The sequence below is a fragment of the Monomorium pharaonis genome, chromosome 4, assembly GCF_013373865.1.
Source record: "Monomorium pharaonis isolate MP-MQ-018 chromosome 4, ASM1337386v2, whole genome shotgun sequence".
Classification (NCBI taxonomy): Eukaryota; Metazoa; Arthropoda; class Insecta; order Hymenoptera; family Formicidae; genus Monomorium; species Monomorium pharaonis.
The window spans coordinates 25107178-25121990 of record NC_050470.1 but is presented as its reverse complement, the minus strand read 5'-3'; the positions used below and the strand labels follow the sequence as shown (position 1 = coordinate 25121990).

General features: G+C 29.3%; 2 protein-coding genes across 2 annotated transcripts; one reads left to right on the top strand and one right to left on the bottom strand.

Annotated features, from left to right (window-relative positions):
• The first annotated feature begins 166 nt into the window (after positions 1-166).
• On the top strand, positions 167-8275 carry LOC105833317 (adenosine deaminase 2). The gene is made up of 4 exons (XM_012674970.3): positions 167-4573; positions 5333-5921; positions 6228-6548; positions 6929-8275. The coding sequence occupies exons 1-4, from the start codon at positions 4327-4329 to the stop codon at positions 7311-7313; spliced, it is 1542 nt and encodes a 513-aa protein (XP_012530424.1). The 5' UTR covers positions 167-4326; the 3' UTR covers positions 7314-8275.
• Positions 8276-10377: 2102 nt separating this feature from the next.
• On the bottom strand, positions 10378-13587 carry LOC105833309 (odorant receptor 46a). The gene is made up of 6 exons (XM_012674952.3): positions 13474-13587; positions 12788-13041; positions 11761-12236; positions 11467-11571; positions 11073-11228; positions 10378-10985 (listed from the first exon to the last, which is right to left on the bottom strand). The coding sequence occupies exons 1-6, from the start codon at positions 13581-13583 to the stop codon at positions 10932-10934; spliced, it is 1155 nt and encodes a 384-aa protein (XP_012530406.1). The 5' UTR covers positions 13584-13587; the 3' UTR covers positions 10378-10931.
• Positions 13588-14813: the final 1226 nt, after the last annotated feature.

Sequence of the window (14813 nt, the reverse complement as noted above, 5' to 3'; positions counted from 1 at the left end):
TAAATTGTATCTAAAAGTACACTTCTGCAGATTCCTTTTTAATTCCTTTTTAATAAAATGCATGCATGCAAAAGTGCACTGAAATTTTATTTTTCTTTGAAACTAATTTTTTTTTTATCTTTTGCAGTTTTTAAATTAAAGATTAAAAAACTAAAGTCAAAATATAACAAAGAAATATAGTATTAGATCTTTTTTTTTATATTTTTAAATAATTTTTTTAAAAACAAAAAACAATTTTAAATCTAACAAAAGAACACAAAAAGCAATTTACAACAAAATTATACACATATTCTTTTAGCAGATATTATTCTAAGGCACAAAGGTCTATGTACACGAGTAGGGAGTAAAAATAAAAAGCTACATTAAACGAAATACAAAACATCATAAAAGCTATCATGTTTTTGGAAAAATGCATAAGTTTAAACTTTTATTATAACTTTTATTAACACCATTGTAGCGTTAAAACTTTAATATGTATATATAATATGTTGCAGAAATTGTAAAAAAAAAAAATGCTTGTTTATTTGTTATTCAATTTGACGTGAAATCACGTACAATTTTTCAACAATATAATAAAATTAAAATATTTTTACTATTTATATAACACAAAAAGTAATTCGTATGACCGAGTCTAGTAATATCCAACATTCAGAGTAAACATTTATTTTCATGGTAATTTATGTCATTCCGAAAAATTCCGATACACAATATTTGGATATAATATAAGCATTTACTTTCAGTATAACAAATCAAATATTCAAGCATTTTTTTAATCACATAAAAGCAATCTTTGTTTGTAAATACATTAAACTATAAAGTATTACTTATCAAACATATTTAAGTCTTGTGTACAATTTTTGAAAAATAACAAAAGACAATAAGACTAAAATATACACGAATAAAATTGAATCATATTTTTTGTTTATTTCACAATTTATTTTCTATCTCTAGGCACATTATATATATTATTACAAATGTGTTTTTTTTTACCACTATTTTTTATGAGTATTTACTGCATTTTTATATTAAATTAAGGTTACCACAAATATACATGTTTATTCATAGATGATGTCATAACACGCAACACCCATTACGCAACATGTTAAAAATATGTTATGGATACTTGATATATGTTGTTGATATATACAGTACGTTGTTGATATATACATACTAAGTAATTTTGGACATCTTAAAAGATTAGAAATGTACATTTCTTGAGCACCGTAAGAAATAATTTTACACGACAAAAAATAAAAATAATACTAATTGATATATACAGAATTAAGAATTATTCTAAACTAAGCAACGATGATTTCACGTATGATTTTATCGTTATATCTTTACAGCTGGACTGATAGATGTAATTTAGGATAATTATTAATTCGTATTACAAAGCTAAACATTTTCTCACTTTAACCAATTTCTTTTCATGTGTTGTGATATGAATTGCATTTAACACGAGTTGCATAAACATGCACTTTTGTAACTAACGTGTTATATGTATTTAATGATGAGAATTTTGTGTGACAAAATGTATATTCTGATTGCATGTGTGACTATATGTAAGACTACCTTACTTATACATGTATTTGTATACGAAATCCAGGAAATAGCAAATCGAAAAAAGACATTTGCTACAAAACTTAAATTGAAGCGCGTGAGATGTTTTTATTGAACTTACAAAAAAAGAAATTTGTTATCTTGTTACCATTTAATATCAGTTATAGTGTATACACTTATACGCAATTCTTACCAAATATTGTCATCATCAGTGTAATGCACGATTGTAGGCATTAAATTAAAAATGCCATAAAATGCCATATCTTCTTTCATAAAAAGTTTTTGATACATAAGATTAAAAAACAAAATTAATACACAATTACATAAATAAAGTATTTATGAGAATGAATATTTTTAGACAAATGAACGACATCGTCCTGTATTGGTTTTAATTTCGACAAAAGACTGAAATCGAAAAAAATTATTGAATAATTATGTATAATTAATGAAGATAACTGAATCAATTTTGTAGTAACGATTTACATCTCGTGAAAGCATTTGAGCTAAGTATCTACATTTGTATACTGCAAGTAGCAATTTAACATTTGGTGCGTTTTTTTATGTAAGATCATAACATTTTGTCAATAGAGGATAAGGTATACAAGAGGACAAATAATATTTTTTAACAATGCATTGATTGAAAGATCAACTTTGATCCGAGGTCATCATGTTTTTCATGTGACACACAAGGATATCACCTTAAGTCATGTGTATTTTGTGCATGGCATTCAGACAGGAACATAATTAATGTAACAACTTTTATACGTAACTCGGAAGTTTCCCATTCGAGATGCTACGCAAAGATAAATCTCGTTTAGTCACGTATATGAATGTAGATTATAATTTTGTATAACGATGCAATATAAATGTTGTGTGACATAAGATTTTTTTATCGTTGTTTCCCTTCTACGCCTATAACTACGTTCCTTAGCGTATATTAATTTGTTATGACGTGGCAATGATATATTACCATTCTAATTTACGACACAATAGATTTTTATACTGGCAAGAAGGAATATTATTTTGGAAAAAAATAGAACTTTATTTTAAAGAACATTTATATTAAAATTAACTCGTATGGTTATAGAGAAAAAAGAAGTACAGTTACAATATAGTAAATTGAAATATCAGTATTTCAATCTGATAATTTAAAGCTTACAACCACTGGTATACTTGTTGTAATTTAATATATTATTAAACAACTTAATTAAACATGTACTTAACATTTTATACTATATTAGAAGTATTCGCATTCAATTAATTATTTATTTACTTTTTTAATTAATTCCACATCACGTTATTACGCATTTTAATTTGCTTTTTTCTATCTTATCGCTAGCACGTGGTTTATATTTGCGATAATCATGATAATTTATCATTTGATGTGTATCAGGTAAAAGGAATTTTTTGTTCCTGTGGTGAAATAAATACCTTATAAAAACAGTATCATTCTTTACAACACAATCTAGAATTACGACACTTTAGAGTTTATCTTACAGAATAATTCTTATCTATTATAAAATTTACATTTGTAATTTTTTTAATTAATAGACAGTAAAATATTAGCAATTTGCATACAAATTGTTGACAAATTTAATCAACAATATTCAGCAAATTAGCATTAACTGTGCCCGCATTATATTTGTATTTTAGCGACAAACTCTTATTGACACAACTTTACAACAAATTGTTGGTAAAGATCGAACAAAACTTGGTTTTAAAATAAGATTTATGGTCCATTTGCTGTCAAATTTTCAGTAAGTTTTTGGACGGTTTTTGTAATTGTCGTTGAGTTATGTTAATAGATTTTGTTATTTAGATAGCCAAATCTGTCGAAAACAGATTATACAAAGTTTGTCAATCATAGCCATCAGAAGAAAAGACTACAAATTGTACACAGAATCTGTAATATCAGAAGATGTCGGCAAATTGCTATTGAAAATATGACAAAGCTTGCTGATTATGCCAACTGCAGATTAGCAGCAATAATCTAGCAAAATAATTCTGCTTGATTTTTGTTTTGTTGATTGTTAGTAATTTGCAGTCAGATTGTTATTTTTTATTTTATGAGTAGCAAGTTTGTGATATTTTTAGTGACGTTTTGATTAATAGCCAATTTAATGTGCAATGGTACATATTAAAACCGCTATATACTAATCTAATTTAAATATAAAAATGATATCACATATCTGTTTACATTGTGTTACATTTTTGTGTATGATAGCTTAATGTGCACCAATGCATATTATTATGTCCAATCAAATTTGCTATTAGTTGGATTTTACATCAAATTGTCACATTTCTGCCAAAGAAATTATTACAGATGCTTAACTGTATGTTTTTCTTAAATTTGGCCAACTGAATACTTACGTTTCACGAAGTCTACACCCTCTTTGTGCGTAATATCGCCACATTAAACATGTTAATGTAGCGCGAAATTTTATTAATTACGATCTGAATAAATTTACAATAAACCGTAATACGTGATCACGCATTTGGATTTCTGTCACATCTCTTGATTTATAGAGGGTCATACATACGTGATGTCAACAACGCAGGTGGTCACCGAATGCCAACGAGTTTACCGGTCACGCTTGTTCACGCGTTCCTCCTCTATAATGGTGGTCCCAGTGGTAAGAATCACTCAGTGAAGATCGAGCAACTGCGACGATCACATCACATAGATCTATTAATCGCACAGGACGTTCACGACTTTCTAACAAGCTACTCCATCCAGTTGAGATTTGAAGACGACGGTAATTGACCATGGCTAGGATAGTTTTATTCATGACGATCTTGACCTGTGCGATCTTCATGCAAGCTGTCGATGCCACTATAATGATACAACGGTTGCTACGAAAGTCCATACAACCTAACATATACTGGCAAATACGACAACAACTGCAGATGAATGAGAAGCGACAGTCCCTGGGCGGCGAATTGGAACTCAATCCCATCGAGATCAAAGCCAATGAAGTCCTAATGAAGGCCAAGCGTCGAGAAATCTATGATGGTTTGATCCTTTCACTCATACAATTACTTGTGCGAAACTTGATTGGATATATGAGATCAATTCGAGACTGACCGATTGTTCTTTGCCCGGGATTAAACAAATTTGAGAAAAAAAACACTTGCGCTTTAAGATCACTGTGGAATTTTTTTAATGAAACAGATTTACAAATGTTCACAATATTTTAAAACAAGTTTTGCACACACAAAAATTTAAAAAGATTTGCATCGTAATTTAGTTACATCGCGTTAGTTTTTTTGAAACAAATTATCCAAGGTTCTTCTCACATCTTTTTAAAAGAACTTTTTGTGTCACGCAACATATTATCTACGTCTAGTTTTGATAACTTGATTCTTCAAATTCCTCAAATTTGTATAGAAAGCATACATTTCAGAGCGTTTTTCTCACATTTTGGATTAATGTGTTTAAAGCCACGCATTATTCATAGCGTAAGAATGCGTGAGAATATCCGCTTTCGCGACGGACGTGCCAAACAATTTATCGGACGTGACATATAACTCAGCGTAATCATCAACATCAAAAATCATCAACAAAACATTTTTAGAAGCGTGACTTGATTAAGATACTTAAAACCACCTTTAAAAAATAAATAAATTTTGAAAATGTTTTGAAACCGTCAATGTTGTGTATCCTCTTAATGGTAAAATAAATGTGAGGGTCTCAAAGTTACAATTTTACATAATTCTAATGTCTTTTTTTTAATCTGATTTTTACAATACCGGGATTCACACATTTCCGCAGGTTTTATCACCGGCGATAGCTTTCTGCCATCGCACAATTTTATGGAAGTAATACCAAAAATTGAGAAATCCGAAGTGTTCAAGATCCTGCGCGACATGCCCAAGGGCGCTGTTCTTCATGCTCACTCGACCGCCATAGTCTCGTTTGAATTTCGGTTCAACTTAACTTATCGCGAGAACCTGTACGTATGCGACAAGAACGGCACGCTGCAGCTCAAGTTCTTTAACAAGACAGATAACGATTGCGACTGGAAATTACTGAGCGAAGTACGACAAAATCTAACCCAGGCTGATGCTATTAACGATAGGATCAAACGATCCATGACCATGGTCACAGAAAATCCGAAAAGCGTCTACACTACTGTCGACAAGGCATGGCTGAGGTTCAGAAGTGTCTTTAATTTCATGAAACAAATCATAACGTACCGACCCGTCTACGAGGATATGTTATATCGTAATCTCCAGGAGATGTACGACGACAATGTGATGTACGCGGAGATACGATCGTCGCTGTCATCGGTATACGATTTCGACGGCAAGAAGTACGGACCGCTGGAAATGATGCAGATTAACAAGGACATCACCGACAGGCAAGATATTTTCCTTTAGGAATATTCTAATCTAGAGTGAAAAAAGTGGCTCATTTTTTGAGCAATTTTTTTGTGGAGAAATACATATTTATCTACACTTTTACTTGATTATTTAGTAAATATGTACAAATTTTGGTATGACTAAATGTTTATTAATCTTTATATAAATTTAAAAACGAACATACTTCTCAAATCGGCTGACACGAGTTTTCAGAAATTACTAAGGCTTTCGACTTCAACTTTGATGTATACGTAAAATATATTTCTGTAAGTGAGGTGTAACGAAATACGTGAATGCCATTATAGGTTTGTTAAGGATCATCCCGATTTCATCGGCGCGAAAATTATATATGCACCGAGCCGTAACGCCGATCAACAACAGATGGACTACTATCTAAACACAATGACGCAGTTAAAATATTTCTATCCGGATAGCATAGCGGGTTTTGACTTGGTCAGCCAAGAAGATAGAGGGAAACCGCTTGTCGAATTCGCTGATAAATTGAACGCCGTTGATCCGAAAATTCAATTCTTCTTCCATTCCGGCGAGACCAATTGGAATGGAGTGTCGACCGATTTAAATCTCTTCGACGCTTTCTTGCTCAACACCAAACGCATCGGACACGGGTAAATAAAGCAAATATTTGCAAAAAAATTAAAATATCCAAGTTTTAAAAAATTTATAAAATTACACAAGTAAAGCGCGAAGATTCAACTATACTGAGTAGGACATATTCTCTATTAGTTGTTACATGTCGGTCTATACATCCTTTTATTGTTTTTATTAAAATAATATCTGAATTAAAATATTATTATAGTAAAACATATAAAAATTTAGATGCAAAAAGCAATTTACGATTTTCATTTATCTAAAATTATTTTGCTATGTCTCGTCTTACATTTTTATTAAATATTTTATAATATATTAACCACATTCATCTAAAATACTTCAGCCTAATTAATATAACATAGACTTTTAAACACAGACATTTGCGATATTTCTTCAGATACGCGTTAACAAAACACCCGCTTCTATGGAAACTCGTGCAGCAATTAGATATCGCAGTGGAGGTCTGTCCGATCTCGAATCAGGTTCTCGGTCTTGTGGAGGACATGCGGAATCATCCCGCGGCCAGTCTATTCGCATCAGGATCGCCCGTAGTGGTCTCCAGTGATGACCCCGGTATCTGGGGCGCCAAGGGACTGTCCTACGACTTTTACGAGGCCTTCATGGGTATCATGAGCGCGAATTCGGATCTCAGAAGTCTTAAACAATTGGCGATAAATTCATTGAAATACAGCAGCTTGAGCAAACTAGAGATACGGAATGCGCTGTGGCAATGGCAGTTTAAGTGGGATGCCTTCGTAGCTAATCTAGCCAAACTAGCCTAATGACGACAGATCTGAGCAACAGATACAGAAATATATCTTACCCCCCCTTTTTGTGTCATTGATGTACATAAAGATAAAAAAATGTCTCGACAGAACAACAGAACAGTGCCATATAATTCGAGAGCTTTGCCAAAATAATATTTTTACTTATTTTAGAAATTTAGAACATGTGTTTTTTTTACATTTTTAAAGAAATACCATGAAAATACTATGTATCAATACAGAATTGCATTTTATCTTATTAAAATTATATATATATATATATATAAATCACACAATTACCTCATCACATCTTTTAATGGTGCATCTATCCATCAGATAACCAAATGTCTTGGTGTTGCAGTAATGTTGCCAACAATTGTTGCAACAACTAATTTAGATTAATTCGAAACAAAATGAGACAGCATTATGTCTGTTAGAATAAGCTTATGTAAATTTTATTTTTAACAACGGCAAATTGATAGCAACGTGTTAATTTGTTATCAATTATTCGTTATTGTTATGTTGATGTTATATCGCAAATATAATGTTGGCTGCTTTTTTAATGTCCTCAATTAATTGCACATATAAACAATCATGTTGCTGAATTTATAATGTGTTTTATTTTGATGTTAACAAATATATAACAAACATTTAACAACATATGTAATACGTTAGTTTGCTCAGAACATTACGCTTGGTTACCTGGATAACAATGGAAATGGCGTGGAAATATTTAATATGCGTCCAAGAGATTACGGTTGTGAAAAAAGAATCTGTCATTGTAATGGCAGATTTTTTGAAAAACTACTGCGCCATATCTTGCATTTTGTATAATAAAATATAACAACTGTACAACAAAATAAATTTTTTCATTATATATAATACAAATTGATTAATTTGATGCTCGCTACAAAAGATTATAAAACAAGTAATAAATCCTACAAACGTCAACAGAAATAAAGATTGCATTATTGTAAAGCATCTAAGAGACATTTATTTATATCCATTATCATTAATATCCATTAATCTGTGCAATTAGCTCCTACCAGATAACTCGAATAAACAATTGCCGCGATACTTTTTATATCTCACAAATCTCGCAATACGTAAAAGTACATACATAAAGTTAATTGTGTTCTTTTATTTTAGTTTCATTTACTTACCTAAGTAAGAGTTATTAAAAGATAACGCTTTGTGATAACAGAACGTTATTCATTTTTGATTTCTTATCACAATTAGCATCTGCGATCTGCATTTTTGCGATGTCACCATTATCCAGTCGTTGGAATAAACGGTTGCAATTTTTATTCTGCGAAAGAAATTTGCAAAGCATTAGCCAATTGATATAATATTTCTTTGGAGATATTAATTTTTTTTTAATACAGAATAATATCCGAAAATTTATCACAAGTTATTTCATCGAATTATAATTTTCTTATAACTTTTTATTTTTTATTTAAATATTTTCTTAATACTAAACTTTGTCTATTATTTTCAACGTTACGCATATTTACTTTCAACTTAAGTTCTTTTTTATACTAACAGTAATAAAACAATTAAAAGCAACATATAGGAGCATTAAAAAAAGTTTAAAGTAAAGCAGTTCTGTAAGAAATAAACGTACGTCGCATTGTCATAAGTAAATAAAATGTCTCTCTTGCGACACTTTTAATATTAAACAAATACTGGTGCATAAGGAGCAAAATGAAGAAGAAAATATTTCCGAATAACAAGATGTCTGTATTGCTGTTGCCGTCATATATCATATTATATTTTTAATTTCTTCAAACTCAAAGATCCAGCTATTTATTTCGAATTTAATATCTTTGATATTTTGCATATGTTGTATAATTAATTAATTATTAAATAATTAATTAGGTAAATAAAAAAGTATTTATTGACTTGCAGTATGACTCAATAGCAATACTCAATGCTGCTAAGAAGAAGTAATATTTGAACAGGTGATTATTTACAATTATTTTTGATTGCATTGGTTATTAATAAACTTTGATACATATTTATATTTCATGAACGCAACTTTTACGTCAAACGTGTATGCAATGTATTTGCAAAATTATTTGAGTACTTTTGCAGCTTTTCCAAAGTTGCATTTCTTGATAGCTTTCTGTGCACACAATATCTAATAAATCCAAAAGTTCTTAGAAGAAAAATTTCCATACTTTACACGCAGCGTTAAAAATGTCAATTTCATAATTCCTTTGGTTAGCTCTTAAACGCATGCAAACTTCTGTTACATTGAATATCATAAATGCATATATTAGAAGAAACACCGTGTACTTGCAAATAGTATTTAAATAAATCAATGAATAGGTTAATAAGAAGAAAGAAAGGCTTATAAAAATGACAATGTTGATAAATAAAAAAATACGTTTTGTATTACACATTATTTTCCGCAAATTGTATGTATGCACGTTGCAACTATTAGCTGTAATTTCACTGTTGGATTTTTGGTGTTTCTAAATTATAGATGTCATTACAGATCCGAGTATCAATTCATGAATTTAATTTTGAAGTATAAATGAATAAAACTGAATTGTCCAAATTTATTCACTTTTATTTTGGGGTCTAATCTTGCAAATACCTTGTCTTCAAGGAATTTCATGAAATAGAATTCTCTTGCTTCAAAACATTTTTTTTTTTTTTAACAAGAATGAAAAGTCTTATAATACTATACCTTTTATTCTATTCTCTTTTTTTTACAAGAATACTGCAGTTTTGTTGGCGATGCCATTTGCTCGCAAATGAGCCATTTGTTACGACTAGCTACTTATGATAAGTAAAATAGCTAAAAAAATTTTGGTTTCATAACCGACATGATTATTGCAGACAAAGTATACCTTGTTAAGAAACCAGTAATAATAACAATGAGAATTATCTTTTGTTACAATAATAAAAATAATAAATTTTTTATAATTAAATGTAGACATATATTGTGTATTTATTAATTTAACGCTTGCTGCAAAAGATTAAAAACTGAGTAAAAATTAAAAATTTAGAAAAACAAAATTACAATTATACAACATTATAATTTTATGTATATATTTTGCATAATTTTTTTATGTAAATTAATTTGCATTAGTTTGAATTAATTTAATTTTTTGACGTTAATATAAACATTTAAATTTCAGTAACAACAATAAATTTGCTATACTTTGCAATATTGAAATCAATTTTATCTTGTAAGCTTTGTCGCGGGTGAATATATTTATTCCTGAGTTTACTCACCCATAGTTCAGAGATAACGCAAATATTTTGTAGTGGGGAAAGAAGTAATCCTTTCTAGCTGTTTATCGTAATGACTGTCAAACAAGAATATTTTTATTGCTACAACCGAATTTTCGTCTGGTTCCCAAAGAACAGAAATTACAGGTAAAATTTATAGAGGACTTATAATTGATTTAATTTAATCATATTTAAATATAAAGAATAATAAAAACTATCTAGAAATTTTATGTAATATATATGTAGAAGATTGTCATATAGAATATTGTTTAATAAAAAATTATAATTCAAAGACAATTCTACTTTAAAAAGTTTTTATGTATGTCTAAAATACACAGATGTAAAAAAAATAATTCTATACAATCCGTTATTCTTTCTATAATTCAATTCTAATCACATCGACGTCTGTTGTAGGACATTGAAAGCAGAGTAAGACGTTTTCAAAATCTGCGAAAGGAAAGATCGTCAACTATTACTGCTACTATTATTTTGCCACTAAGCTAGGCACACAAAGTGACACCATGGCAAATTTACCCAAGTGAAAGTATCGAGAGCCAAGTTAAAAATTCCATAATAAGATAGCTTCAATCCTCTTTGACTGATGGCCATCACAAACAGCAGACTTCTGCGGTCTCTCGTCGTGGCGGTCGTCCAATCGCTCAAATAAATAGCATCGCCAATACCTTTACTCTATGCATATACAAGACAATAAATAAGACAAAAGCTTTTCACTATATGTATGATAAGTTTGTTTGAGTTGATCTATAATTCGGCATAAAATTATAAATAAACATTACAAAAATAGAATAATACTTCATGATTTTATATATAATAATTGATATATTTCGCACATGTTATCTATCGGATCTCGAATTACAGATCGATCGAAATAAACTTTAATGAACTGTCATTCGTCGTTTCTAGTTACCTTCAATTGTAACTCGTTTCCATACCAGCAATAGAAGAACACTTGAAACAGCATGCAGCCAAGGTACAAAGTCAACGAGAGAAATTCGACGCTGAGAATTTTCTTCTGCGAGGAAAAGTTAATTCAGTATACTCGCGCGAAGATTAGATATTCAGCGGTAATGATGCTTTCTTTTTAATCGGACGATTTGCTATCTGCTACATAAAAAAAATATTTCAAATAATGTTAGAAGAATTCGTGACTTTTGAATCGTAAGGATCATCGAGAGTTTCATAGGATTTCAAATTACGCGACCTTAGACATTTGGAAAATACTGGTGCACAGGGTGACCAGGCTGAAAATGAATAAAATCGTCACGGTCCACACAAACAACGATTTTATCCTGCGCACGATCTCGTGTACATATAAGTGATGTCTCACGCACTCGCTGATCATCGCGCCTTTGCCCAAATTGATTCGATATTGGTCGGGGTGATACTTGAAGAGCTTTGACAGACGATAACACAGCAACTCGATCTGTCCACAGGTGTGAAGGGTGAAGCCGTAGACGAGGGAGTCGAACGAAACGTTCAGCAGTACTCCGTAAAATATTGCGCCTACGTGTTGAAGATAGGTTGCCAAATATGGATAGAAATTGGAGATTGAATACGGCAGGTATGTCTTAAACGGTAAAGGTCTGTCGGTTTTCTGAGGTCCCACGACAGGAGCGAGTATGAGAGCTATGCAAGTAGCTTGAGATATACTCATGAAAGTTCTGACGCACCACTTAGCTATGATAAATATGTAAAAAGTATACATTTTAAAGTTTGTACATACTCAAGTATATATTTTCACATTTCAGAAAAAGTATATCGTAGAAAAGAATAAGAAAAATAAAGTTATATTCTGATATAAAATAAATATTGTTAGAACATATTAATTTCCAATTTTTTTTTATTAAAATTTATGAATATCAGTATACTTTATATTTTAGATAATATTCTTAAATAAAAGTTAAAAATAGAACTTTGAAAACATATAGTAAATTAGAAAATATCTTCTGTCAAATGGTATAACAGTTTTTAATACTGTTTTATACTTTATAATAATTAATGTTTTTGCAACGTAACCAAAAATGTTAATGTAAATAATTAAAATTATTTGTGTGTTTATAAAAGTTATATTACAAATATCTTGTCAATAAAAATGTAAAATCTATGAAAATTTACGTATCAATAATAATACTGCCATTCAATACCGTTAGCATTTTAAAATTAATAACTTCAGCTTTTAAGAAATATTAAAATTTATTATTTGCAATAATTACAGAATAACTAAATACCTTTACGATCGTATTTAAGAAGAATCATCTTTTCTTCAAAATTCCTTGGCTGACATGTTTTTCTTCGAAAACAATCCAACAACATAGATATTTCGTTTTGTCGCGCTAAGAAGTTTCCATATTTAAAACATAAAGCTACATAAGTTAATGCTAGGAAGAGCCCTTCGGTCATATCTTCAATATCGTCGTGCGTCCTTACAAGCTCGATAACTTCCGATATTGTAAATTCGTATATTAAAATAACAATGACATATCTAAAAATTTTATTTTATTATAACATTTTATGGTATCTGAATTTTAATAATTAAATAAAAATATCTTTATTTTAATTATTAAATAAAAATATTTGATCATGATTCTTAGGTAAAACAAAATTAATTGAGAATAATAGAAATTAAATAAACAGAAATAATTAAAATTAAATAATCGTATGAATTTTCCATACAATTAGATAATGTGTGTGCAATTAAATACAACCTTTTTATACTTAATATAACAATTAAATAATTTTTGGAAATAAAAATCTTATTGACAAATTAATTTTCTGAGAATAAAAAGGACAAAGAAAAAAAAATTAACTGTAAAACAGCACAAACTAAAATAATACATACTGTAGATTTACAAAAATGATATAGATATGAAGAAGAAATATGTAGTAAAAAAGTTTCATGTATCTAAAAACATACCTGTAGCAGAAACTTAAGAAACGAATGAAAAAGTTGTTATTGTTATTGTTCTCTTCGCTCCATGCACCGCAGAACCAAAGAACTCGGAAATTAAATGGTAATATATCCATAATTCCGGGATCGTCGCTCCGGTGAATGGTCTCCCTATTGTCATGCCTCGCTATGCTTTGAAAATATGAAACTCTTATAGAAAAAATATACAACAAGACTTTCTATACGTTGTCAACGTCCGTTCTCAATGAATTAATAATGATATCGCTGAAACGTTCTAAGCGTTCATTAACATTGAATATCGTCGAACAGCTGGAAGAATCCGCCGATTTTCTTTCCTCCCTATATTTTCTTCTCGTCTCTGCATTTATTTTTATTTTCAAATATTTGCGATGACACATAACCGGTAGTTACTTTTTAAATTATAAATTTTCCTAATGTATGCCTAATATATGCTTAATGTATCGAATATGTAGAAAGAATTCTGAAAGTGAGGGATATTAAAAGACTATTACTATTAATGTATACAAAAGGTTCTTTTGCAAATATCAATTGCCTGTTAGAAAAATTGATAAACAGCTGAAAATTTTGTAAGAAAAATGTAATAAGTTGTGAATCTGCAGGAGTTCACACAATAAAACTGCAAGTATATTTTTTCAAATATAATTTCATCTTTTATGTTACTTTGAATTATTAATGAAGAATATTTAACAGGAAGTTTTATTTTATTTTTACCATAAAACATACAGAATATAATTGAAGAATAAAATTTATATACAACAAGTTTTTATACAAATATAAAAATATCTATAGAATTTTAGATATAAATATAATACAAAAATACATTTGACATTAACTTGATTAGATTGATAATACAGTTGTTGAAAAATACGAATAAGAATACGAATAAGAATAGATATAAAATAATAGAAAGCGTTAAGTCAAAGCTTGTTACAGCAAATTAAAAGCAGAGTAGGATGTCTTTAGAATCTGTATAAATATAAAAAATAAAAATTTAATTTCTTATATACGACTTATTACGTTTACATTATATTTAAAAAATTATATATTATTTTTTTTTTAATTTAATTATAATATACAGAATGTCTATAAATTTGAAATCTAGAGGCTTGGATCAAATTTCAGAGACACTTTACATATATTATACTTACCTATGTGAAAGTGCTCAAAACTAACAAACAGATATTTAAAATTCGGAGATTAAAAAATTATAGCCGTATTCTACATAAAATTTGTAATAAAAAAGGTCCCTTTCAGTTTTTTGCTAAAATGCATAATTTTTAAGAAAAAAATTCCTGGAATAATATTCTTGAAATCCTTTTATTTGA

Bases quoted from the DNA above. Each gene is read 5' to 3' on its own strand.
- LOC105833317 (XM_012674970.3), top strand. From the start codon at position 4,327: ATGGCTAGGATAGTTTTATTCATGACGATCTTGACCTGTGCGATCTTC. The intron at 4,574-5,332 runs GTTTGATCCTTT...ACATTTCCGCAG, and splicing joins GCGTCGAGAAATCTATGATG to GTTTTATCACCGGCGATAGC. The intron at 6,549-6,928 runs GTAAATAAAGCA...ATATTTCTTCAG, and splicing joins ACCAAACGCATCGGACACGG to ATACGCGTTAACAAAACACC.
- LOC105833309 (XM_012674952.3), bottom strand. From the start codon at position 13,583: ATGGATATATTACCATTTAATTTCCGAGTTCTTTGGTTCTGCGGTGCA. The intron at 12,237-12,787 runs GTATTTAGTTAT...TATTTATCATAG, and splicing joins TCTTAAATACGATCGTAAAG to CTAAGTGGTGCGTCAGAACT. The intron at 11,229-11,466 runs GTAACTAGAAAC...GTATATGCATAG, and splicing joins GAAACGAGTTACAATTGAAG to AGTAAAGGTATTGGCGATGC.